The 26,673-nt window shown below is 34.2% G+C and overlaps 1 protein-coding gene across 1 annotated transcript in view; it reads left to right on the forward strand.

The window, feature by feature from the left end:
• Positions 1-26,673, forward strand: part of LOC110028164 — a 46,037-nt gene that overhangs the window by 10,447 nt on the left and 8,917 nt on the right. Inside the window, exon 2 of the mRNA XM_020729909.1 lies at positions 21,758-21,867. Coding sequence (XP_020585568.1) covers positions 21,771-21,867 — 97 coding nt within the window. The 5' untranslated portion in view covers positions 21,758-21,770. The remainder of the gene's footprint in view (positions 1-21,757; positions 21,868-26,673) is intronic.

Genomic DNA, 26,673 nt, shown 5'->3' on the forward strand with positions numbered 1-26,673 from the left:
AATATAATCAGGAATATGGTATCTTGTGTCTGGATATGACTTCAGGTAGCCCCTTAACATCGGATATCCAGCGTTGTTAATAAATATATTATCACCAATGCAAAATAAAATGACTTGTTCTTTTAATGTTCTAGTATGTCATAAATTATCGTAATGTAATTATCGAGAGGTTTAAGTAAGATGAACAAACCTGGAGGTAGGTGAGGGAAACACTGTGTTCTATTCCTAGTTGTATAGGAGAAAAGGTGACTATCATGCGCACTTCCTTCCCACCCCGCCATTACAAAGGCGAAGCACATGTTGAAGTTGTCATGACACTTTGGGTAGTTGTACCACTCCGACCAATATACGCGATCCTCTCGTGACTTGGTAGTCTGACATCTACATGAGTGTCATCAATTGCTCCAATACAATTTTGTTAATCATAGTTAGCAACTCAAGAGGTCATTAAGTTAAAGTAACAAAGTAATAATACTTACTTTGAAATACGACATGTAACGAGAATCATTTGCAATTTGTTTAGGAATAGTTGCGAACGATGTATCCGCTGACTTAATGATCTGTGTTGCTAAGCTCACAAGTTTTTGTAAACCTTTGGAAAAGTATCGACTAATGATTTCTGATTAATATTGAAATCGCTCTATAGCTCCTCTAACTGATACATTCTATGATAGCATGTATAATGTTATTGCCAACACCTCTCTCGTAGTCGTTCTAGAAGAACCCTGTAGGCCATGGTTTTGATATAACTCGTGTAGCAGATCGATAAAAATGGGCGCAGTCATTCTAAAAATATTGCTGAACTTTATCGGATGTCCAGCAAGCATCTCACCCACCGATTTGTCCCCAATATAAGAGGACGTCATGCGTAGTATCCGTCTATAACTTGAGGGGTAGTATTCCAGCAATAATATCGCTATAGCTGCAGCCCATGCCATTCTTTTACGACGGTCTTGCAGTGGGTGCATCTTGAAATGAGAAATACATTATGATGAAAGAAATTATGGAGAAGTGGCGACAGTGAAGTGGCGACAGAAAATTAGAATAGTGAAAACATCAAGTATTACTTAGGATCATAAAATAAGTGACATAACATGTTGTGAAGATAGAAAAAAAAATCAGACAATACATAACATCATAAAAAAGCTATTGTAATAACAATACATAAGTGACAAGTCTAATGAAAGATTAATACAAAGCGGACTCATTTTTCAACTATAACACGTAAATACTCAATGCGCATCTCGGGCCGTAGTGCAATGAACATTTCCCTACGAGTAGGGTCCTCGAGCTTTTGAACACATTTTGCTGAAAGCGCATATCGGCTGCTACTTCTGGAATAATATTTAAAATGGCCACGCAGTCCCAAATCGTACTGTCAGGAGTCGGAGCTGTGAAAGCTGCAATTAGTTCAGCAAATGAGCTTTTAACAAAACTGTTATTCTCTTTCTTCCTCTTCGCAAGTCTGGGCCTTTTGGACATGGAATTAGACTCCTCCATCTCTTTTTGGTTAATACTAGGAATTTCTTCATCAGCTATAACCTGTTCAGGTGGCAAGTCATTTGACATTCCTGTAAATCCCATCTCGCTTGGGTTTGCTGCGTGCTTCCCAGTCGCGACAACCCCCTTAAACATGATGTCAAGTTTTGCCTCGAACTCTGGCTCAATTCCGCACTGCCTATATTTCTTCGCTGCTGGTAATGCCTGTAACAAGCTTATTTAGGGGGATTAGTTTCTAAATAATTTGAGAAGTAATATAATTGAGAAAAAAAATTAGAAAATTACCTCAGTTTTCTCAGCCCACCATTCAGTTGGAGCATCGATCGTCCTTTTAATTGGATCCCATCCCAACCCGGTAGAGCTACGTTTCAACTCTTTCCATATTTTTCATTTTTTTTTCAATTGGTCTCATTTGTTTTTGAATTTAAGTATGTCGTAATCTCTACCAGTCAATTCTTTGAATCTATGAGCTATATTTTGTCAACCTTCTATATTAAAATACGTGGTTGGCCTATTCCCCAGTTCAGTTTCTTTAATGCATAGGTCGCAAAAAATATTTGTTACTTCTTTATCCCACATTGCAGATGGACCTCCTTCAATTGCCTTAGACATTTTGATACTATTTGGAACAAATTAAAATAAGCATTTTCGAAATCAAACAACTTTTAAACAACAAAAAGTTCAGAAATAAAAAACCACAACCAACAAAATATCCAGAAGGAAAATACAAATACACGAGAGATTTTAATGTGGTTCGGTCAGAGACTTACGTCCACAGAAGGAAACCCACATAAATTTTATTAACCAAATCGGAAAAATTACATATATGTGCTACTAAAAAAAGTACAAATACAAGTAGAACTATAATTCTCACATTGCACCTTAATTATAACATAGAACTATAACCAAATCAGAAGTGAAGTTCCAACTTTCAAGAGATACTCTGGAAGTCATGTTGATATCAATGACTTGTAATAATGATCAAATATCAGATTTGTAAGTACCTAAGCCTTCATTGTTATCTGTATTGTAGAAATATAGGTGATGTTAAAACAGTTTATGCTTAGATGGTGAGAAAAGGGCGTATGTTGTACCAACATGTCCCTAAATTTGATTCGAATAGAGGGGCAGCAAATGTAAGGAGTAAATCATCACTTCATTCAACATTTCTCAAACTAAAAAATTTAGAAAAAATGAGTTTGAAAAGAATATGTTTATTTCTCCAACAGATAAATATACACAGGGCTCCCTATAGAATGAAAACTGCAAAAGCTTAACCAGAAATACTTAAAACTGAAATCAAGTCCTCTAAGGGACCAAAACCGAGCCCACCAAATGGACAAAGAGAGTACATAGCTTTTAGCATTTATTTGGAGAGCAATAAGAATAATAAAGCTCAAGAATGAAGTCTCAAAAAAAACGGGCCACAAATCTCAGGCCAAACCGATCCCATGAAAGGGGCAAAATCTGTATAGAAATTTCAACTGAAATCCAGTCCTCTAGGGGCCAAAACCGAGCCCACCAAATGGAGAAAGACAGTACATAACTTTCAACATTTATTTGGAGAGGAATAATAAAGCTCAAGAATGAAGTCCCAAATCATCACTTTGAACATGTGATTCGAATAAGTAAATCACAGAAAATATGACAATCAAAAAATTTTTCCAACATAAACATTGCATTTCACTCATATGTTTCAGCTCCCCAATTCTATAACCATTCTCACTCGTAACAACAAACCATCCAACAGATCCAACAGAGCTGGCAGAAATTTGGATATGCAAGAATGCTTGGGCATGTAAATGCCCAATTATAATAAATAGGAGCATATAACATGTGTTCTTCATGTAAATGCACAATTATAAAGAACAAAGCATACAGTGTTAGATTAATGAAAATTCCCTATTTTTCATTTCAACCGATCTAGGGAAATGAAAAGCTTCCCAAGCATTCTTGCATTCAATATTTCCCCATCATTCAAAACATCATTCAAATCAACGTGAAATTCCCAAGCATTTCAACCGCAATAAAAATAGTAAAAATTCCCAAGCATGAAAATTTTGAACAACGGAAAAGGATCCTAACTATTTCACAGTAAATCAAACATTTCGCAGCAAAAAATTTCAATGTTTCATTTCTAACGACCATAAGAACATAAATTACTGTGAGATGGTCGAATACGGCCACGCGGGAAGGAAGGAGACGGATATCGGGTAGGGCGAGAGTGAGGTCAAAAAAATACTTCATATCGCGGATCACAGCCTCGTAAGCTTCGGGCGAGGTCGAGACAGAAATGACAAGACGGGAAGGGCGAGGGCGAGGGCAAGGGGGAGAGACAGGAAGGGCAGCACGGGAAAAATAACCCTAAACGCGAAGGAAGGGCGAGGGCGAGGGCAAGGGGGAGAGACGGGAAGGGCAGCACGGGAAAAATAACCCTAAACGCGAGAAGCATACGCGGAACAGAGCAGATGGTTAGATTACGCTCTCTTAAGGGAATCGCGATAAGAGAACGGAGCGTTTTCAAAACGTCCCACGCGAACGGTTTTTTCAAACGGAAGGGCGGCGTTTTCAAAACGCCACCGCTTCCAATAAGCGCTCTCAAATAGAGCCTTAATCCATGTGTTCTCATCGAATGATGGTCAGACCTTATTGAGAACTTCTTATACTGCAGATGAACGACATCTACAATTCATTGATTTTGCGCTAAAAAATCTACAATGATACAATAGAATAGTTTAAGATCAAATGAAAATCCGATTGACAACAAACATAGTGAATTTAAAAAAAAATTAACATTAACTTTTCAGTAAAATAAATTTAATTGCAACATTTAGAAAAACATGATGATCTTTGTTGACAAATAAGGTGAATTTCAACACTTCTACTTTGAAAAACAACAAGTCTTCATTTAAAATTAATTTAACACGACAAATAGGGTGAATTAAATAGTTCTATTTTGACAATTTGCATTCCAGCAGATAAATTATCTAAAATGTCTTTCAAAATCATAAATTGTTCTATTTGGTAAGGAGTTTATAATGTATTAAAAGTGGTATGTAATCTATTCACAAAGTTCTTTATGACCACATGATAATACCATAACCAAGCTTCATGGATTGGAAAACAAATCCTTAAATTATCTAGAAACGGTTTGGGGCTGCTTAATAGATTCACTGTCCTCCTTCTTGGAGTCCTTATGACCGCCCTTCTCCATTTGATTTGCCTCTTTGCATTCTAGCTTATCAGCCTCTCCCAAATCCGCAACATTGACCTCTTTCAACCCGTTCTTCGTAGTCTCCGCGATGTTCTTATCTTCCACTTTAATCTTCCTTCACAAAAGCAATTTGAAACCCTGGTGCCTTTACCTTGAAAAGGAAGACGAGGAAGACGAGGAAGAGAACCCTAGCAGGAAGAGAATCCTTGTTTTTCAAAAATGATTTCTTATTGTCTGGCTTCCAATTCTTACCACGGGTTAATGGGTTATAAGACACTATTGCGGAGGATATACAAATGTTACAAGTAGGTAATTAAGGGGTTACATGAGGGTTACACGCGCAGTTCTGTGGCGACAGACTTAATAGTTCGTTACATCGCAATTTCAATCGAGTTACATGAAAAGTATAATCTCGGTTCCGCGACGATGAGGTTATAAGGAAGTTACACGCAGGTTATACGCGTGGTACCGCTGTCTGAGTGGGGAATGTTACACATGGGTTACAAGGGGATTCCAAGCGCGTTATTGGAGGGCGATTGCGAGAGGTATTGCATGGGTACAACAGGGTTACAATCGAGTTACCGTCATGGGCCGGGTTGACGGGTCACGCTGGGCAAAACACCTATTTCTTTTACAAGTTACAAGCGATGGGACCACAAATGCATACGTGACCTCCTCCTATTGGCTATTGTACGCAGCGCTGCGTACGTCTTACGTACTCAAATTTTCATCCTTTTCCATCCCATGCCTCCATAAAGTCTTCATAAAAGGGATCTCTCTGTTTCACAACTTCTTCACATTATAAACCAAAATCCTTTTAGGCTCTTCAACATAAGTCAGATCATGCTGAATATCAACTGAGTCTGCTATTGCCCTACTGTATTCTTTTTGAATGAAAAAAATGTGGAAACTATTATGCACTCCTAAGCACTGCACCAATCAGATCAGACTGAAAACACAAATCGGATCATATTAAATATCAACTGAGTCTGCTACCACCCTACTAGCTTCATCTGCAATATACTTTCTGAATGAAGTAATGTGGAAAATATTATACACTCCTACGCACTGCACCAGCATAAGAAGCTCTCCTCTATCGTGGCTCAGTCCAAGTAAGTTTTCAATGTCGCTTCAATTCTTTGTCCTTCTTCCCTTCAATTTCTTCTTCTTTTTTCCTTCCTCACCTTTGCTTCCTTCACGGGTATTATGCCGAACAGCTAGACTTCTTTCTCCCTCTCTTGTTTGATGCTAATAATGAGGAGACAATCGAAGAAGAGAAATATGTCCATCGGAGGATGTAAATTTGTGTACGTAAGACGTATGCAGCGCTGCGTACAATAGCGAATATGAGGAGACCACACATGCATTGGCGGTCCCACCGCTTGTAACTTATAAATGAAATAAATGTTTTGCCGTGCGTGACTCGTCAACCCGACCCACGACGGTAACTCAATTGTAACCCCACTGTACCCATGCAATACCTCCCGCGACCGGCCTCCAGTAAGGTGCTTGTAATCCCATTATAACCCATGTGTAACCTTCCCCATTCAGGCAACGATAGCGCACGTATAACCTGAGTGTAACTTCCTTATAACCTCATCGCCGCGGAACCAAGAGTATACCTTTCGTGTAACTCAATTGTAAGTGTGATGTAACGAACTATTAAGTCCGTCGCCGCGGAATCGCGCGTGTAACCCTCATGTAACCCTTTAATTACATAATTGTAATTTTTGTATATCTTCCGCAATAGTGTCTTATAACCCATTAATTCATGGTAAAAATTGGAAGCCAGATAGTAAGAAATTATTTTCGAAAAATAGGGATTCCCACGCCGCTAGGGTTCTCTTCCTCATCTCCCTTTTCAAGGTTACGGCACCAGGGTTTTGGATTGCTTTTGTGAAGGAAGATTAAAATGGAAGATAATAACATCGCGGAGACTACGAAGACCGAGTTGGAAGAGGCCAATGTTGCCAATTTGGGAGAGGCTGATAAGTCGAAATGCGAGGAGACAATGCAAATGGTGAAGGGCGGCCGAAAGGAGTCCAAGGAGGATGGTGAATCTATTAAGTAGCCCCAAACGGTTGCTTGGTATTTTTAGGTTTTGTTTTCCGATCCATGAAGCTTAGTTATGGTGTTATCATGTGTTCGTAAAGAACTTTGTGAACACATTACATGACTTTTAATACATTATAAACTCCTTACCAAAAAGAACAATTTGTGATTTTAGAAGACATTTTAGATAGTTTATCTGTTATAATGTAAATTGTCAAAATATAACTATTTAATTCACCCTATTTGTCGTGTTAAATTAATTTTAAATGAAGATTTATTGTTTCTCAAAGTAGAAGTGTTGGAATTTACCCTATTTGTCAAGAAAGATTATCATGTTTTCTTAAATGTTGCAGTTAAATTTATTTTACTGAAAAGTTAATGTTGAATTTTTTTTTTAAATTCATCATGTTTGTCGTTATTAGAATTTTTATTTGATCTTAAACTATTCTGTTATATTCTTGTAAGTTTTTTAGCGTAAAATCAATGAATTGCAGATGTCGTCCATCTGTAGTACAAGAAGTTCTCGATAAAGTCCAACCATCAATCGACGATGACACATGGAATAAATTGGAAGCCATGAGTTTGACTCAGTTTTTTGAACTCCCTTTGTACCCTCATGATCATATTCTGACAATGCACATAATAAATTGTTGGGATATTGATCAAATGACATTTAACTTAGGAGGGAAATAACTCAAATTTGATTCAGACGAAGTTGCACTTCTGATAGATATGCCCAACAGAGGGTTACCTGCATGCTGGAGTAATGTTACACCTGGTAGTATGAATGCGAGATAAATAAAGACCGCGTAACTCAACTTTTCACAAGAGGAGTCCTCTCATAACATTTTGCAATTATTAATCAAGTTTTTAATATCAAATTTACTTTTTTCTTCAAGCAATTTTAGAGTGTCGAAAGAGTTGTCTTCTATTTGCGATGATGTAAAAACTTTTACAGCGTATAATTGACTAGTTACAGCATGTGGATTTTTGACCGAGCAACTGAATATCTGTGTCACGAAAGTAAGAAAGGATCAACCTCTAGGATACATTATTTGTTTTGTCTTCCTTCTAACGGTTTGTGTACTGCACGTAACTTTCAAAAGTTTCTTTCATAATTTTGGACATATCAATGAATTTTTTATCATGTTTCACGCAGTTCTGGTTTTATGAGCACATGTTCTTGGTCCTTCCGATAGTGCCTGAGGCTAGACCACGAATGCTGAGATAACCAGTAAATATGAACTGAAATACTGTAAAAATTCAACTAGCCTTTAAGAGGCTCAGATCTGCTGAGGTGAGTTATTTATTCCCTTAATCACTAGAAAGTGTTATTATGCTCACGTGATACTTTGATTGACTTTGATTGCATGTAATGTTTTGCACGTTTATGATTATTTCTTTGAAATAAAAGACTGAACATCGTTTACTTGACCCTTCACTTGAAGAACCATCCAGTCCCGAGAAGCATCTCCGACAACGGGAGACTCAATCCCGACCACATTCGCCCACGTTCGTTGAGGTTGCTGCTATAGTTCCTTATCATATCGCTTCTCAACCAACACATGATGATACATATCCACATACTAACCCTCGTATTGGTTTTGAAGAAATACATGAATTACTTAAAGATTATCATAAATTGTTTTTGGACTTTCAAGGCTGAGTTTATACTTGTCTGATAAATTTAAAAAATATAATGACAAAGGTAAAATATGAAGTAAAAGAATTACAGAAAGCAGTAAAATAACAAGGTGGGGAATTTCCAAGGAAATGTGTCAAGGAGTCCCTACTAGGAAACTTAATTCAAATGATTAAGACAAGAGAGGGTAGAAGAAAAAGGCTTCTCAGTTTCTCATTTATGGTTTTCGAACGGAAGAAGAGGAAAAATCAACACAGGAGACGGCTGAAGAGACTGAAGAGGTTGAAGTCTGCACCAAAACATCATCCAATAAAATTCACTTTTGCTAATTCAATTAACAACATCCAATAATTAACAAGTTGAAGCTGTAAATAAAGGGGAAGCAGACCAAGTTGATCAACCACCATCCAACCACCATCTAATAAAGAAGAAGAAGAACTTGAGGATGTAGATAAGGGGGAATCGACAGTTATACAATAAATTATAACTAACAACATTAGTTTTGATCGAGCAACTGTTCATATTAAGGAAATAGAAAAAGTTCACCAAACAGAATTTCTTAAAAAAGTGGTTAAATTTGAAGATAAAAATGAAGATCAAGACCAATTGGACAGGTAATATGCTGATGATGACTACCCTGATAAGGTATAGAATATTTTCTTGAAATGTTCACATTCCAAACTTTAATATTCCCATTATATAATGTTAGTTTCTTGTCTTATAGGTCTTTCAACCAGCACTGGTGGTCGATTTTCTTGCTAGACAAAAAATTCCAGATTATATGCGGGAAACAGTCGAATTCCTGTTGTAGCAAATTCACTAACTTGTTAGTGTACCATGTTTTTTTCTTGGTTTTCTGTTTTACTTTTGTATTTGTTTGCGATACAAATTATATATTTAAAATGTAGAGGTGACTTAGTAATTAATATGGGACATGTGTCGTTAACTCTACATTATCTTGATGAATTCCTCATGAACGGTTGATTAGGAAATGAACAAGTCGATTGTTTTGCTATGTTGATGAAAAATAAGAGATGCAACGAACCACAACTATATAGATCGTACTTATGTGTCTCCATGCCATTAAGTAAATTTTGAAATTCACGTGTTCTAGAGTGCACCTAAATACTTCTAACATGATCATTTGTTCTTATGTGATATGTTTTTTTTTATGCAGCTGTACAAAGTAGGCAATGTTAAAGAATATGTTTTTATTTATGCAGCTGTACAAAGTAGGCAATGTTAAAGTGTTTGTTCAGCACATTACGAAGGATACTATTGAGAATGTGAAATTACTTTTGCTACTAATAATCATTAATCAACATTGGACACTGCTAGTTGGGGCAATGAAGGAGCGTAAATGATGATTATATGACTCATTACCTAACAGAATGCATTTGCATATCACAGATGCCATTGTAAGTGGACAATGTTTTTTGCTTTATGTATTGTCCTATGCTATTATTTATTCATTTCTACATTCAAATGTGTAGATTAAACATTTTCTGAGGGATGTCGAGGAAGCGTTCCAGGCTGATCTGAGTAAATGACAAGTTGTAATGACCAGGCATTCCGATGCAGAGCAATATTTTTGACTGTGGTGTCTTTGTCTATAAATATATGAAAATACTAGTACAGAAGAATATAATCGATTAGAAAGACTATTTGAAATGACATAAATCTATGTCATTATTTAGAGCAGAAATAAAATACGAGATTTGTAAATTTGCATTGTCACGAACATAGTTCTTTTGGAATGATTACAGGTTTATGTTAATAAACATTTATGATCTTTAACTTTTTAGCTATCTAATATCTCTCTCCCAGAATTGCTCTTATGATTGCTTGCAATGTCATACAGGTTTTTATTGAGAAGTCCACGAAACGGGCCTCAACACATGAGATGTCTAGATGTTAAAGTCAAATGTTTCTCAAATGTCCCTCCACTCATTTAAATCTCGTAATTATATTGTAATTATTATGTTGAAATTTATTCATTCATTACAGTTTCCACGTGTTTTATCTAATTTTGTGAATTCTTATAGAATTCAACCTATTTTATGGATGGTATGACAGTCAGTTAAGAGGTTTGTTTTTTGGAGGGAGAGTTTTGGTTGAAAAACGTCGAGACATAGGAAAAAACATGAAGTACAAATTGGCTTTCCGATTTGAATCTGAAATTTTGTTTAACATTTATTATTTTGTAATTTTTCTTTATTTCATGTATGCTTCGATTTAAACTGACTGATTTACTCTTATTAACTCATTTTTCTTTATCCTTCTAAATTTAACATTTATACATTGTTATTTCATAATTTCTTGATTTCATTTATGTAAACTTGATTTATTTTATGCACGAGCCATAAAAAGAGATAAATGCAGGAGTCTTAAGAAAGAGATATTTCTTTGTGATATTGATCAACATCTTCTACAGTTTAGAAATTGTCGTTTTACTCTAATTTTTTTATTTAGGATATATACATGTTTTGATATTCCAATCCTTATGAAGGTTGGCTCCTTATGTAACTTTTTTTTTGTTTTGATTTATTTTTTTGGCTATCATATGATTGCAGAGTTGATAAGCTGGCTCCTTGTGAAACTCAGGACGATTTTTTCCCATCACCTACGAGAGCTTGGTGCTGATGTTAACCTTCTAAAATGACTCATTTCTATAACTGCTCCAATGATTGTCTGCATTTTGGTTGCAGATTAACTGAATGCTTCTGAATGATTGTAAATAATGTATTTTGGGTTCCATTGAATGATTGTAAATAACTTATTTGCAGTTTTATTGAATGTTTATAAAGAATTTGGTTTTACTTTTATTGAATGCTTGGAAAGAATTTGTTTCCAATTTTAATCAATGTTTGACAATTATTTGAATGAGTGATATACGTGTCTGATATTACTTTTGTATTCGTAAACATAACTAGCTAAGTGCTGTAAACTTTGCTTGTCGTTGGGGCTTATAACTTCATTATTATTGCCTAAAATTTCATATTTTTGGGGAGTGATAAAAAAAGGGTTGTCAGCTTTAAAATATTATTATTTAACATTCTTCATATGTGAGGTTTTATTATGGTATTTATAGTGCTCAACTTCATATGTGAGGTTTTATTATTATATTTATAGCCATTTTCTTATCTATGGGTGTAATAAAAATCAAGCTTTCAACTTAATAATCAAGTTCGCATTTGCATTAATGTGCCCAGAAATCTTGAAGTATTCCTTTCAAGGAAAGCATAATGGAAATCACATTCATGAATCATCACTTCATTTATCAAACTCACTTTCATAAGACTAATGGATTATACAATCTTAAGTATCAGACACTCTAATAGACGAATTTCTATCATTTTTTGTTAGATAATATAGAACGATTAAACTGTATCAATCATCCAGTTCTAGTTACAGGCTATGAAAGAGAATTGAAGAAGACCAAAATTGCATTGTTAGCATCTTTTATACTTCTAAATTTTTGCATAAAAAAAGGAGCATAACAGTTGTGGTTAGCACTACCTGCAAGTAAACAAGAGATAATATATGGATATCACAAAAAAGGAGCATAACATTTGTGGTTAGCACTACCTGCAAGTAAATAAGAGATAATATATGGATATCAAGCAGGAAAGAAATTTTATGCACATAAAAAGAAACAAGAGATATTGACATCTTCATAAGCTTATTCACTTGGCATTTGATTGTCATATTTTGTTGTTATATTGTTATCTCATCTGTACACAAGATTTGAGATATGAAATGTGACATTGAAAGAGGTATGAAAGACTGCAGTGTATCACCTGAACTCATTTTATATGTAGCTTAAAATCGAATAATCAAATCTTAAATGTAAGACCATTGAGGCATTGTTGTCTCATTTATTAAATCCGTCATCATGGCGGTGTAAGATTCCCTGATCCTTGGAGCAAAGAAATTATGCAGTGTATATCCATGTATCAGCAGAATATATCTATGTATCAGAAATTCATTAGTGTTATAGAACATATATATTTTTATGTAACAGCAGCAACAAAAAATTTACATAATACAACAATAACAATTAAAAAATGAAACATTGTGCTTATAATTTTGCATTATATTTCTACCTGTGTTAGAAAATCAGACAGTGAGTATATGGGTGGATGGCATTGTGATGATTCTTGTTCTTCGGTGGTTGAAACATTTTTTTCCTTTCCTGTGTATACAGTGGTTATGGGTGAAAAACTTGTCGTTTGATGAAGCATATGAAAAATGATTGGAGTTGTGGAAATATGTCTTTTGCTCTTTTATTTCTCTTCCAATACCCTTTTAGTCTGACATTAGATTTTTCTTTAGGGCGCATTTTGGTAGGATTATTCAGATTTGATTCATTATTCACAGGTTTTTATTTATTTTTTTTTGTCTTCTTGACTGAGAACCTTTATCAATTAACTATGTCATCAATATCCAATGACAATTTTTTCATAGACTTCTTCATGTGCTACTCAGCTTCTGGATTTCTGTTTGCTTTATTAGTAATTTGATATGCAAATTTCTACATGTGTTTGGAATATTAGGTCGTCTTTAATATCATTCGATGTTTGTGACTGTTGCATATGTTTGTATCCATAATTGTTATGTACATCACTTTTTTCATTTTAAGACCTCAATAAGTGATATTTATCGGGTATCTTCTTAATATGTAGAAAGTTCAGGACTCATAGAGAGTGTGCACATAGTAGCCCCATCATTTCGAACTTTTTACAACTGCACTGAATATCCAAACTCAAACTGTCTAAATTAACTACCCAAGTAGTGTTTGTCCTGTGATCATCCAAATTTTTAATGAAAAATTTAGTTTCATTGTTTAGAGAGATATGTAATTGAAGACCCCATGATCCGTGTATAAACTCTTCCTGAAACATTCTATACAGCTTTCTTGAGTAAAATGCAGCTGTCTGCCTTAGTATTGGGTTGTTTTCGCGACAGAAAGTAATCACAGATTGATTACACTTGAAATCCTCGTCATTCTAGTTACGCCTTCATATTCTCATGAGATTTTCAATGCCCAAAAAATAATCTGTAATAGAACTTGTGGGCTTTGAAACATCATGACAAATGTTATTGGTTCACTCTCTTCTTTGGGTCGATAAAATTTTCATTCGAAATACATCCTTATCAAATGCTATAAACCACTTATGTCTAATCTTATACATCTCATCTAGCCACATTGTCCCGCAGATTACCTGTCTCAATCATCACCTACCATGTATCATCAAAGTCTTCTTCAGACTCGCATTTGCTCAAACATTTATAAAAAAAATTTCTGACTATCTTGTTCACCACTCCGCATTGAAACTTTATAGACAATTTCTTCTATATGTGTCACTAACATAATTTATATCGTGTATTTGACAAAATATTTGTTATGGCTATACACATTGCCTGATTCTGATCAGTGTAGATTGTTATTGGATGATTATCACCCATGATACGGATAAAAGTTTTAAAAAACTATTTAAACGAATTCACCGTCTCCTCTAATAAGAATCCAACTCCAAATAGAACATTTTGTGAGTTGTGGTTAACACCAACAATAGGAGCACAATATAAGTTATATTTATTTAATCTATAGCTCGTATAAAAAAATAATGACATCTCCAAAACAGTCATAATCAAGCATGGATCTCCCGACACTCCAAAAAAACACATCAGCCTACCACTCTCATCAGTTTCAAATTCTCATTCAAACATGCTATCTTCAACACGTCTTTTTCCACTCTCATGAGTTTCAAAATCTCATTCAAACATGCTATCTTCAACACGTCTTTTTGCGAACAACTGCAATAAAACATTGATATCACCATTTTCAATTATACATCTCTTCACTCTTTGAATGAAATTGAAAACATCTCTCTTTGTACGTTTCAGGTTCTCTACACCCCCAATTTCTTTGGCTAGAAAGTTAAACACGTCTTTTGGTTTTATCCTTGAATGTGTCATCGATCTAAGCACATCTGCATTAACTTCACTTATCTTTCTGCTAGAATGCAAGAAATGCTTATCATAAGGTTTCACTAATGAGTGGTTATGAGAGTCAATGAATTTTTTGACTGTCCACTTGCCTTTCTCATCAACTGCGTATCGAATCATTGCAGAGCAAATACTTCTTTTGTCTGCTTTTTTGTATTTAGTTGTTTTTGTGATCTTCAGTTATTTCTTGAAGCCTATTTTTCCACATACGAAGTCATTCGTTTTAATATTTCTGGAGTTATGCCAAAACGTAGCGTGCTCCTTACGAACTAAATCCAATATGATGAGCGTAAACACAATATACTTCATAAGTTTTTTTCTCATTATAGACCATCGTTTGAAGTAATATGTTTGTTGTTTGTTCGTTACAGGTAGCTTCACTCTCACCAAACTGCAAACAAGAGAATAAAATGTTAAACTCCATAAACAACTCAAAAAACAACCCTAAACTCTCATATGTTCCTTCCATAATAAAGATTCATTAGTTTTAAAAAAACAGTCAAGCTAAATATCCTACATTAAACCGTAATAATCAGAGCTCAACAAATAACCATAAAACCATACACCTCTACAAACATGCACCTCCAAAAACTTAACTATTTTTTATTAGCTATTAACCTGTGATTATTAGGGTTTAATGTTAACTATTTTTTATTAGCTATTGAGCTGCGATTATTAGGGTTTAATGTAGGATATTTACTTCACTGTTTTTATAAAACTTTAAAACCATGCACCTCTACAAGCATACCTCAACAAACATACACCTTGAAAAATACGGCTAGATCCTAAAAATAAGAAGACCCTAACAACAAACAATATTATTATAACAACTGAAACAATGTCTTCCAAAAAAAAAAAATATCTCCAAACACACCTCCACTTCAACGTCCACTTCTTCTCTCTTGGCAGAAAAACTCTCTTCTTCTCCTTCCGCTTCGTACATAAATTGACAGTTTGTGTTTCTGTAGTCCATCTTGAACTTTAACAGGTCTAGGTGCCGCTGCAGGAGAAAATGACGTTAGAAAATAGAGAAGATGACCAATAAAACAGTAAACCTTAGCTGCTTAGATACCATGATTCACGCGCACTCCAATTTTTAATCTTGTACATCGCAGTTACACTCAGGTTATATGTGCGGTTTCAATGCGACGAACTTAATTGTCCATCACATCACAGTTACAGAAGGGGTATACTCTTGGTTCCATGAGGGTTACACGTGAGGTTCCGATGCGACGGGCTTAATAGTTCGTTACATCATAATTACAATCGAGTTACACGAAGGGTATACTCTCGGTTCCACGGCGTCGAGTTTATAGGGAAGTTACACTCAGGTTATACGCGCGGTACCACTGCCTGAGTGGGGAAGGTTACACATGGGTTACAAAGAGATTACAAGAGCGTTACTGGAGGCCGATCACGAGAGGTATTGCATGGGTATAGCGGGGTTACAATTGAGTTACCGTCACGGGCCGGGTCAACGGGTTACGCGCAACAAAACACCTATTTCTTTTATAATTTACAAGCGGTGGGACCGCCGATGCATACGTGGCCTCTTCCTATTGGCTAATGTACGTAGCGCTGTGTACGTCTTATGTACGCAAATTTTTCTCCCATCGGAGAGGATGTGTCTATCTAAACGGCTACACATCTCTTTTTTATTATTATTATTATTATTATTATTATTTTGTTATTACAGGTGGAATAAGGACTTGTACTACAGAGAAACCTTCCTCACTCATCAACTATTATGATTTTCAACTCTTGAATTTCTTTAAAGCCTCATCAACTTTCTTTTTACTGATGCGATGGTAAAAATAAAAGAAAAATTTATTATTAACTATATTAAGATCACTAAAGTCGATCATATTCTTAAAAATATCATTGAAAAGTTTATCAAAACATCTCACTCACTTATGTTGAATATTTTTATCTATGAAAAGTATTTTTTCTTTTCATTTTTATTACACTCTACTTGAATTAAGATCTTTACTTTTCTTTTCATTTTGTTTGGCTAGTTCGTACATATTATCTTTCACCCTCTTTAGTATACAATTTATTATAAAAAATGCTAAAAATTAAATTCTCAGCATCATAAATAATAACAACAATGACAACAAAGCTTTAATTCCACTTCGTGGGGTCGGCTACATCAATCATTTTTCTCCGTTGCGTCCTATTTAGTGTCATATTTTCATTTAGTTCTAATAAATTAAGATCATTTTTATACAATAAGCCCTAGTCTTCCTAGGTGTACCTCTGACTTTTTTAACATAAGTCGAATCTAAAACATCTACTCTCCTAATTGGATCATCAAATGGTCAATGTTTAATGTGATCAAACCATCTAAGAAGACTTTCTCTAATTTTGTTTGTCACAGGAGCTTCACCAACCCTATCACGGATATATTCATTTTGTATTTTATCTCTAAGTGTAAAGCCACTCATCCACTTAATCATTCTCATCTCGGCAACACTTAACTTAATATTATGCTTCTCTTTTAAAGGCCAACATTCAGTGTCATAGAGCATTGCAGGTCTCACCATCGTCTTATAAAAGTTTTCTTTCATTCTAAGCGGTACTTTTCTATCACACAAAAGACTCGAAGCATTCCTCCACTTCAACCAACCAACTTGAATTCTACTATTGACATCCTCATCTATATCACCATTGCTTTGAACAACAGATCCGAGATATCTAAATCGTTCACACCTTTTAATCATTTGATCACCCAAAGTTACACTTCTGTTACTAAAGCTACTACTACTAAAATTATATTCCATGTATTCAGTTTTAGCTCTACTCAAACGAAGGCCTTTAGACTAGGCCTTTAGACTCCAATGTAGACTCCAATGTAGATCTCCATAATTCAAGTTTTTCCTGGGCTTTTTCTCTTGCCTTATCAACGAGAAGAATATCATCAGCAAAAAACATACACCAATGTACATTCTCGTGTAAATGTCCAATAAGACTATCCATAACTAAAGCAAAAAGATATGGGCTTAAAGCAGATCCCTAATATAATTTAATTGAAATCGGAAAATACTTGGTCAATCCTCCTGCTATAACACAAGTAACAACTCTCAGCTCTAGTATACATATCTTTGATGATTTGAATATAAATCATATCAACACCTTTCTTCTCAAGAACTCTTCAAAGGATATCTCTTGGAACCTTATCGTAAGCTTTTTCCAAATCAATAAAAATCAAATGTAGATTTTCCTTATTACCTCTAAACTTCTCCATCAAACCTCTCAATAAATGTATAGCTTCCAAAGTAGACATGCCCGACATAAATCCAAATTGATTATGAGAAATCTTTGCAATACGTCTTAACCTATGTTCGATTACTCTCTCCCATAATTTCAAAGTATGACACATCAACTTAATTCCTTCATAATTTGCACACTTGTGCATCCCTTTATTCTTAAAAATGAGGAACAATATACTCTTCATCCACTCAGACATCTTTTTAGTTTTTAAAATAATATTAAAGAGTTTAGTAAGCCAAGAAACTCCTAAATCTCATAAATATTTCAATATTTCAATTGGGATATCATCAGGTCCTACAAACATTCCACCAGTGGTTTTCTTTAAAGCCTCCTCAACTTCTTTTTTACTAATGCGATGGTAAAAATGAAACGTTTTATTATTATTAACTATAGTAAGATCACTAATAAATCTAGAACTAATAAACGATGTTGAGTACATAAATCCTCACTTGGAATGAACTTACAATATTTGTGATCTCGACGATCTCTTCTTCTCATAAAAAATAATCAATTTATGTTTTATTACATCCATTCTTATAAGTATTAAGATGCTCATCTCTTTTCTTGAATAAAATGTTAGTAATAATAAAATCGTATGTTAAAACAAAAATGTAAAATAACTCTATCTTCTTCATTAGTCACTTTAAAACCGTAGCCACCGTGAATATTACTGAAATGTTCTACCACTTTACCAACATGTCCATTTAAATCTCCTCTAATAAAATTTTTTTTTTAAAGAGGTATCATTTGTATTAAGTCTTCAAAGTCATTCCAGAATTTATCTTTATACCCTATATTTAAACTTACTTGAGGAACATAAGCACTTATAATATTAAAAATCTTAAGGGCTATAATTCTATCTCCAACTCTATTAATTTTTACAATATTTCTTTCAAACGCTTATCAATAATTACACCTACATCATTTCTAGTGCGACTCTTACCAGAATACTAAAGTTTAAAACCTAAGTTATCAATCACCTTAGTCTTTTTCTCAATCCATTTAGTTTCTTGAATACATAAGATATTAATCTTTCTATGAATCATAATATCAACTAATTTCATTAATTTACTATTGAGAGTATCTATATTCTATGATCTTATCCTAATATTAATTTCATTAGTTTCATGGACTAAATTTTTTATCCTCATCCATCTGTAATGTGGGAATCCTTGCTTATTTGACACTACACCCGGACGCCGGTATAGCGGTCCTTGCACACTCTTCACTATATTCAGGCTATACAACACGTCGTTTCCAAGGGACGCCATAACACTTACACAATGATAAAAAAGATTCATGTCATGATTTTTTTAACAAGTTTTATGCTGGTTGTCGACTACTTAACGCAACCGGGCTGTAGTAAGATCAACATCCGGGCTTGGGACTGGTAGTAAGATCAACAAAAAATTATGGATCATTGTGTTTTAGTGTTTTGTTTTTATGAAGCTGAAATACCCCTTCTCTTGTTTTTAGAACCTAGATCTTGGGTTTTTTTATTGGAAAGAAGGTTGTAATATTATCTATTAAAGATTAGTAGACAATAAATCCTAGCAATTTAGTCTATAAAAGGGAATATTTGTGCTAAAATATACTTAATGCCTAGCACAATACTCAACTGGAATAAATGGAGTACAAGCATTTATGTGGTTGACTTCGAATGCTTGGGTTATGATTAATGATGATAATGGGGCATGTAAAATGGAGCGTAGAAGATGCTTTAGGAAGTCAGGTCATGTTATTAGTTGAAAGGAAGGAATATGAAGAAAATTGAATGTGGATCTAAGTTCAATGTTTAGAAGTTATGTGGACATACTTAAATAGATTGAACATCACATTTATAACACGTGTGAATGAATGGTAATAAGGATTAATATAATTAACTTCCAACGACCTATAATAATTGATTAACAAATAATGATGACAATGGCTGTGATCCTCGTTGTTTCTCTGTATGATTTGTCAAATTAATTCATGCTTTTATTGAAAGTTTCTCATTTTACGACCATAGATGCATATGTTTAGTGAGCTTATGGGATAAAAAGAGATATTATTTGTAGTTTTGCTCTATATAATGCGTTGTGATTTAATATTTGCTTTAATAACAGCATATGATTTATGTTGATAGAAAGAAACATGCATTTTTCTATATTGCACTCAAAAATTTGGCTATGGATGAAACTAGCATCTTACTACCATCATTTGCAAATTGTCCCCCGCCCCAATCTCAAAAATCACAATCAACCCAAACTTTTTTTTTCACTTTATTTAAATTTTTAATAAGTTGACCATGGCGAGAGCAAAAGTACATATTAGGTTGTTGATTTTTTTGGTTGGTATTATTTTGTAGGTCAAATTTTTCTTGCATGTGCATAATTTTCCAAAAATAAAATTGTGCTTTATTCTTTTGGCTTATTCAACCTTTGTTTTCTTCTTTTCATACTCTGTCATTCTCTTTTTTATTTGATGTGTGGCTTTTATGTCTGTTTCTGATTGCATGATGATGAAGCTCGAGCATATGGTTACCTTAGAGTTTTGTTTTGGTTGGTGATAGGATGAATCTAGAGCCATCTAAACCCTAGCTCATGATTAGCTCAAATTCATATGATTTGATCCCAAATTGTGCCAACCCTAGTTATAGGTTGGCTCAATTCAATCCATACATGACTAGAAAACATCAATTTTGAGTTATTTTTTAGCCAGAAAGATGTTAACCCATCATACCATATGTATATATAGTGAGGCCTGAATTCAAGAACAACTGAAATTATACTCAGTGTATTGGTCAACTCGGTGATTTTGATTTGAGCTTGATCCAAGGAAAGAATTTATTTGATTTTTGAGTGATCTTTAAGCCAAATTCATATCCTTTTTTGATTGCAAATGAAATCCTTTGTCAGTTTATGTTTAAAATAGGTGGATAATTAAATATGTATGAATGGGAATGAACAAGGCACTGGCCTATTTTTTCTCAGTTAGCTATCAGTTTTGGTAGAAGAGTCCTTTTTTAGTTATAATGTAGCCTATTTCATAACATATGAGGTGTTTCATTTCGGTTCACATTTTTTGAATATTGTTCATTTAGGTCCTTAGTGGCTTTCTGATTCACAAGTTGAACCTGAGTTAAATTCAGTCTTCATTGATGGTTTGTTCTATTCAACATTCTCTGTTATGTTGCAATGTGAATAGCTTTTTTGTTTAAATTGCCAATTTTCAATTATTTTTTTTGGAAATGTCCCAAATTGGAAAAGAGAGGTTAGGATATGAGGAAAGACTATTATGATTTATATTAATTTCTAAGCAATATTTACCCAGAGTTTTTTCTGTTAGTAAGAAACGCTATTCATCGTTGATTCTTTCTAAGCCTTTTTCTACTTCTTGGCTTCAGAGGCGACCTTGTCTGTCAGCAATTATTTATTTACCTTGGTTGTCTTTTCATTAGATTCCTTCTCTGCTCGGGCTTTCTTTGGCCTCTTTATCTTTTAGCACAAGCTTCTTCTTCTTCATCAGTTTCTTTTCGACCATGGGCTTTATTAGGCTTTTTGACTCTGGGGAAGAAAAAAAGAAGAGAATAAAGTGGTCTAGTAGAATAGAAAATTTATTTAGCTTTATTAATGAAAATTCTAGAAAGTGCCGGTCAATTGGGCGTTTTATTTTATATTTACAGCTTTGCTAATGAGAGAACCAAAGTGATGTATCATTTATATCTTTGGTACCAAAACAAAGGATTTTATAAAATGCTAGTTATAATGTTATTTTTCCTATCAGCACTTCTACTGTTATTCTCAATTTCCATGGCAGTCTGGTTTTATTATTTGTAGTGGTATGGCTGTTTTTATAATTAAACATTATTTAAGTGGTCCATGAAACTGTATTAATGCAGCATCCTAAAATTTAACAGTGCTTGATTAGGGTTTAAGCGTTCATCTATTCAATATCTTTTTTTATATGAACAGTAACTGATGCTTATTCTTTTGGTTGATGCTGTGAGTTTTTTTTTGTAAACCTCGGATATGTTCATTGGAATTATGGTTTCATTTTTAACTTTTTCCCCTTATCTTGAGCAGATAACTAGGAACAATGGCAGGAGTAATGCATAAGTTTTTGTTTGCTTCTATTGCCATGTGGATTGCTCCAATCGTAATTCTATATGGGTTTAATCACCATTTATTTCCTGGTAAGCTTCTTTGGTTTTCAAAACAAGATAACGTTTTGCTTGCATTGTTTCAATCGCTTTCTTGATATTAAAAGCAGTTCTTGTTCATCTTTTCTTTAATGGGTTGTGATAACCATTACTTCATTTTTGCATTTTTTTCTCTTTATTGCTGTTGGCCAGTGGCATTGGTTCTAGATGGCCGTACTATATTTGGTGGAATCTCAGCCTCTCACTGAAGTCCTTAACTTATATATATATATATATATCAGATTGCGACGCAAAAAAATTATTTTTTAAGAGAGAAATTGTATTTTTTAAATTGTTATATTTTTGAGGTAAGCACCTGAATCTGGTATTGAATGTATCAATTTAATGCGGTGCACGCAAGCCTCATGCTCTGATCGACCAAAGATATTCTATCTCTGGCTCCTTAGCATCAAGGACTACTTCATTTGTTATAAATGCAATTATATAACCTGGCATTTACTCAATTACTACGTCCTCCTAAAATTTACTCTCTGCAACCTGATTTGTTGTTCTTGAAAGGTGAAAATGTAAATTAATGTGATTTTTTTTGGTGCTAGAAGGTACCTAAATATTTATCGTAAGCAAAAAAACTGGAATTTTTGTGGATGTGTTGCACCTATCACTTATCAGAAATATCTCATTTAATATATTGCACGAAAAGATGACAACTGGATTGGTAAAAGCTTTACCAGTATGCGTGAGAGGCCACCAGCAGTTGATAAGTTTTTTCTAACGAAAAACTAGATATGTTCCAGAAGCCATTGACCAGAAAAGACATTTGTAGAGAAAAAAATCATTAAGCTTAATATGGCAAAATGTATTGTAGTCAATAGATCAACAAATTCAACCTAATTATATGTTAGTTGGGTCAGATTGATAACAACATAAATGACGAGATTTGTGTCTATGAAGTTGAAACTTAAATAATATTCAAGGCCTAATCCTAAGTGAGGACATTTGGGGGCGAGAAATAAGTAAAGATTCTTTTTTATTATTCTTTGAATCTTGAAGTAGAGGAAAAAAAAAATGTAGTGCAGTCAATGGAGATCCAAATATGAAAGAAGAAGCAAAATAATTAAAGGAAAAAAAGTATATCTAAAGGTTATAATGTGTGCGCTAGCTAGTGGAAAGTTCGAGTGCTTAAAGAGTGATTGCTTATAGAGGAAAAATGACAAAATACAAATAAAAAAAGTAGATTTGATTGTTTAGAAAAGCATTCTTTAAAGTGAAATTATGACAAGAAGGATGAGAAAATAATTTGCATGGAATATACTAGAAAACATAACATGACAATTTTCATGGTTTAGTCAGATCACCCTATGGGAATGATCAGGCATAGATAAATATTCATTATTGCAGAAACAAAATTATGCAAATATTGATGATAATATGTATATATCTATATATCATTTGTATCTACCCAATTCTCTCTGTTATTACCTTTCCAAATTCAAGCATGATTCTTCCATTGACTATACTCACCGAAGATAAATGAGATCTTATCTTCTCTGGTGCCTCCTCATTGGTCACTACCCCATGAAGATCAATAATTTCCACTTTTGAAAACTGATAGTTTAAAATGTCATTTGTAACCCTTAAGTGCTCTTTATCAACTGCCTAAGAAAAACTTTTTATGTATGATAGTAGCTAAAGTACTACCTACCCATGATGATTCCACCAACCCTTTATTTGTTCTCCGCCTCTATACTTGGTTGAATATATGAGAAGAATGAGGGATGCCTTTTAAAAGCATGTTACCATCCTTATCATATGTGCTTATAGGTGCTAGGTAACATTTTTACAGGATTGGGTATATATCGTTATGTGTTCGGTAATGTACTTGGAGGTTACGTGAAGTTTATAGGAATGCATGAAAAGAACATTAAAAATGTTTTAATTTTGCAATCTAAGTTGAGGAGAAAATTATCTTCACATCTCAAAAATAAATTGTTGTGTAAAGATCAAATTTTGTTGTATTGACTAGAGAGAATCATCTTTACATAGGACTTCCTCTCAATCATCCATAAATGTTGATTAATGTCTTGCAATAACTTAATCAATCAATGGTAAACTCATTATCATTTACCACATCTTTGTCTTTTTATCTTGCTACTCTTTTATTCTAAAATATCATTTGCTCTATAATACCCATCTAACCTATGAAATTTTCTACTTAATAGAAATTTATCCTGCGTGGCGTCTTTGGAATCACCAACAATAGATTTAATGGTTGCATACAACATTCTACTGTTTTCTTTTTTATATATATGATACCACCATTGCTTTCTCACGGTATAATCATAACACCTTATATCTGTCACGACCCTGCCCAGGGCTTGTAATTAGGGTGCGCACTATTTGGTTTTATTCAAGAAACCGAACCGTTTTAATAACTTGGTTCGGTTTTGACTTTAAAATTTCGGTTTTGGTTTTTAGAAGTCTTTCTTTTTTGTTTTCGATTTCTTGTTCGGTCTTAAGGCAAATTCGACCGAACCGACCGAAAATTGAAATCATTCATCGCGGCCAAATTACTTGAGCTAGCTAGCAAACTAAGCAAAAACTTGCAAATTTACTTAATCTAAATACCGAAATCATTCGTTGCTAAGTACTGAAGTAGTGATATTCACTTGGGCTTTTAGGGTTACGAGTTTTGCTCTTTTTAGTCCTTTTCTTTCTCTTGGCCTCGTATAGTCGCATCGCTTGCAGTTGCCCCATCCCCATATCCATCGGCTATATTCCCTTCCTCGTCCCTCTTCTATCTCAACTTGCAGACATTTCTTCTTTGGTATAAGGTTGAAGGCTCAGCGAGATACGATCTAAGCGGAGGTGTCGTCAAAAGTGGAAATTGGGGTGCGCCTGCACCTGCAGAAGAGGCATGAAGAGCCTTGGACCTTTGGGTTCACACGAATCTCACCTATAAGTTTTTTCAAATTTCTACTTTCGCCTTTCTCACACCACACTAAGCACACCCCTACCCCTAACTTTCTTCACTCTCTCTGTCTCACCACACTAAGTTCACTCAAGCGTAGTCTTTGTCTCGCAATTTTACCGGTGGTTTGAGTTGTTTGACATTGATCTATCTTCTTCTACAACGAAGGTATGCATTTTTATCCTTAAGGCCTTAATGACCAATGGCTTCCTATGCGGCTATCTGGCTAATCTGCTATGCCTGATTTTTTTTTTTTTGGTAATTATTTTTCTAAATGAATGAATGTTGTTATTTTGCAAGTGTTATTTCAGAACTTTCAGAGAAACAAAATTCTTAGTTAAATCGTATTGGGATTTGGCAGTGCTTAATTAAAAGTTTTCCTCTTCATTTACATTTTAAAGAACATTAGGTTAAGATATTAGATTTTAAGAGTTGGTTGGCACTTTGTTACCTTTTGAGAGTTTTCTGGTTCCTTTGGTGAATCATATATGCTTATCTGAATATAGTTCAAGTTAAATATGGGATGTAATGAGCATAATTGAACTGTATCAACTATCAAGCACTTTCATAACTTCTTATAGTGTTTCTTTGAAATGTATCAAGAAAATGTGAAGCACTTAATTTTGATTGTTTAAAGACTGCTCAAGGTTTAGGTTTACTTCAAAAATAGCTCCTAGGTAAATCATCAAAAGCTAAAAGAACATGATGAGAGGCTTATTCTTGAACATTTCTAGACTAGTGCATTCAAATCTATAAGTCTTATATTTGACCTTTCACAAATTTTTGGTTTATCAAAAACCAAACCATTTTAATTGAATTAAACTTTTGTTTGAATGGTTCGGTTCTACTAAAATTATATTTAGTTTGGTGGTTCGGTTTCTGGATATCAGTTTAGATCAGTTGGCCCAATTTTAAAACCGATTGATTCGAACCAACCAAATGTACACCTTTACTTGGAATTAACCAAGACGGGAATAAGACGGGAACGAATGGTCGGACGGTGAAAATCAATTTTTTGCTATTCTATTTCTATTACTAAATGCTTAATATTTAAATATTTATGAAAAAGCAACTAAAGGAATCAATTTAAATTTACAAATAGAAATGTATAGCTTTCTAGTTGTTGTTCTTGCCTTTTGTACACATTTGATTCTATTCTGTTCATCTTGTTCAAATATTTAAAACCTAAAAATAATATTAGAACAACATAATGAGCTATCTAAAGATAACACAAGATTAATCACACATTTAAACTACAGTAACTTAAGGAAAATAAATTAATATTCATGTTGGTTTTTCATATTTGTATAAGAAATATTATAATATGCTGTTTTTCATATTTTCATTGGAAATCTTATGTATGCTAATGCATGTTTCAATAACATTTTCTATATGAAAATATTCAAATCTTCTATATGCATGTTGACCTCAATTTTTCGTGAGGTCTAGTATTCCTCGTAGGAGTTAGGATCTAGCCTTAGGGGTCTTCCTGCGACTATCTTAGAACCTTAGAAGTGGTGCCCGCCTCGTTTTAGTTCGACCTATTTCCGTCCTCTTTTGGAGTTTCGCGTGTGCGGTATCGACTTCTAACACTTATAAGGATGAAACCGACATGAGGAAACCCAAAATGGATTCCTATAGGACCTTTCCGAGCCTTAGGGTGGCCTTCTGCACAATTCGCACTCCTGCGCGCACCAGCTTCGCAATTCGGAGAGTCGACGTGTCCGATCGTCGACGTGTCCGATCGCCGCAATTCACATTGCCTCCGCTTTTACTTGTCGAATGCTCGAGTAAACCTTTTGGAACGATCGATCGCAGGTCAATATTTGGTGAAATTCGAATTTCGACGCGTTTTGACCCGATTGTCGATG

The sequence above is a fragment of the Phalaenopsis equestris genome, unplaced genomic scaffold, assembly GCF_001263595.1.
Source record: "Phalaenopsis equestris unplaced genomic scaffold, ASM126359v1 Scaffold000496, whole genome shotgun sequence".
NCBI lineage: Eukaryota > Viridiplantae > Streptophyta > Magnoliopsida > Asparagales > Orchidaceae > Phalaenopsis > Phalaenopsis equestris.